The sequence below is a fragment of the Frankliniella occidentalis genome, unplaced genomic scaffold (assembly GCF_000697945.3).
Source record: "Frankliniella occidentalis isolate FOCC.00 unplaced genomic scaffold, Focc_3.1 Scaffold1989, whole genome shotgun sequence".
In the NCBI taxonomy this organism is placed as follows: domain Eukaryota; kingdom Metazoa; phylum Arthropoda; class Insecta; order Thysanoptera; family Thripidae; genus Frankliniella; species Frankliniella occidentalis.
Window position 1 is genome coordinate 4,684 of NW_026269083.1, and position 1,554 is coordinate 6,237.

General features: G+C 58.9%; 1 protein-coding gene across 1 annotated transcript; it reads left to right on the forward strand.

Annotated features, from left to right (window-relative positions):
* Window positions 1-1,009: 1,009 nt before the first annotated feature.
* LOC127751906 (fasciclin-2-like) lies at window positions 1,010-1,434 on the forward strand (the record flags this gene model as incomplete). The annotated part of the gene is made up of 2 exons (XM_052276170.1): window positions 1,010-1,184; window positions 1,271-1,434. Coding segments are annotated over 2 exons (339 nt in total), but the record flags the coding sequence as incomplete, so codon positions are not given.
* Between the last annotated feature and the right edge of the window lie 120 nt (window positions 1,435-1,554).

Below are 1,554 nucleotides of genomic sequence, written 5' to 3' on the forward strand. Positions count from 1 at the left end.
CCCCTCTGCCACTCCCTCAATTGCTCCGCACACGACCCTTCTAATGCCGGGCGTCGCCCCCCACCCCTTTCTCTATGTCGTCTCTCTCGCTCTGTCTCTTTCGCTCTGTCTCTCTCGCTTTGTCTCTCGCGCTCTGTCTCTCCTGCGGCTGTTCGCCGCGCGTCCAGCACTGATACTCGATGCTGTTATGGACAGCTTGCTGCCGCCGTCACGCGCGCGTCTCTGCCTGTCCGCGCCCTTTTGCTCGCTCCGTCTCTCGCTATCGCGCGAGTAACAAGGACGGACGCAGCAGTCTCGCTCGAGCCGTCTTCGTCGCCTGTCTGTCGGTCTGCCCGTCCGGGCTCCCCCGACGTGCGTGTACCATCAATTACCCTTGGCCTGCGTCCTCTCGCTCCCTCCCGCTCTCCCTCTTTCACGCGCTTCGTCCTCTTTCCACTCTCTCTCCCCCCTCTCCCTCTCTCTCTCCATCTCCTCGTATATTGGTGCATTCTCGCGTCGCTCTCTGACATTATCTCGCTTAATCTTGTGCGTCGTATGGCGCCATCCCCCTCCCATCCCCGCCCCCGCTCTCCCCTACTCTCCGCCCGCAGCGCAGCTCTCGAAGGGCCAGCAGCAGCGGCGGCGGCAGCAGCCACTACTCGCTTTTGCTGCTCAATTTGTAATACGATCCACGATAAATTATGAGTCGACTGGCTGCTCGGCTCGGCTAAAGTAAGCGCGCTGGTTGTACGAGGCTCGTGCTGGAGGGGGGGGGCGGGGGGACAGGCGAGGCTCTGGTCCAGAGACCTCGCAGGAAGAGAAAAACACGACGGCCCAGAAAAAAAGAAACTCATCTCTGCTCGTGGGAGCGAGCGAGGACGAGGAGCGCCTGGCGGGCGGGCCGTCCCGTCGAGCACGCGCGCGCGGCGGGCTGGCCTACCCACTAGTTCGCAGGCGCGCCGGCCTCCCCTGTCCGACTCTGACAGCTCGTGCTGCTCGTGCTCATCGCGATGGTCTCGTGTGTTTCCAGGAACGGACGCGATCCGGACGCCCGAGCTGCAGATCCTGCCGTCGCAGGCGGTGCAGACCAAGCCGATCGGCAAGAACGTGCTGCTGACGTGCAAGGCCAACGTGGAGAACATGCCGCTGCTCACGGAGATGCAGTGGCTCGACCCCAACAACAGGACCATCCTTAACAACGATGTGTAAGTACCAAAATAATGAGAGCTAATGGTTAAGTTTTGTTCGTTGTTTTTGATGCCATGTTTATGATGTTGTTGGTGATGTGCAGGATGTACACGAGCAGCCCGCAGCGCATGCACACGGAGCAGATGCCCAGCGCGCTGGCCCTCATCATCCCCTCCCTCAGAGAGACCGAGGCCGGCCTCTACACTTGCACGGCCACGTACGCCAACTCGGAGAAGCTCTACAAGTCCGTGAAGATCGAGACTATCGGTGAGTGGACTGAGTCTATGAGGATGGTGGATTTTAATTCTCCAAAAAAGTATTGGGAGGATATTTTTCAAGAACTTTGTTTTTACGGATATCTGAATTTGTTACTAGAAAGTTTCATTT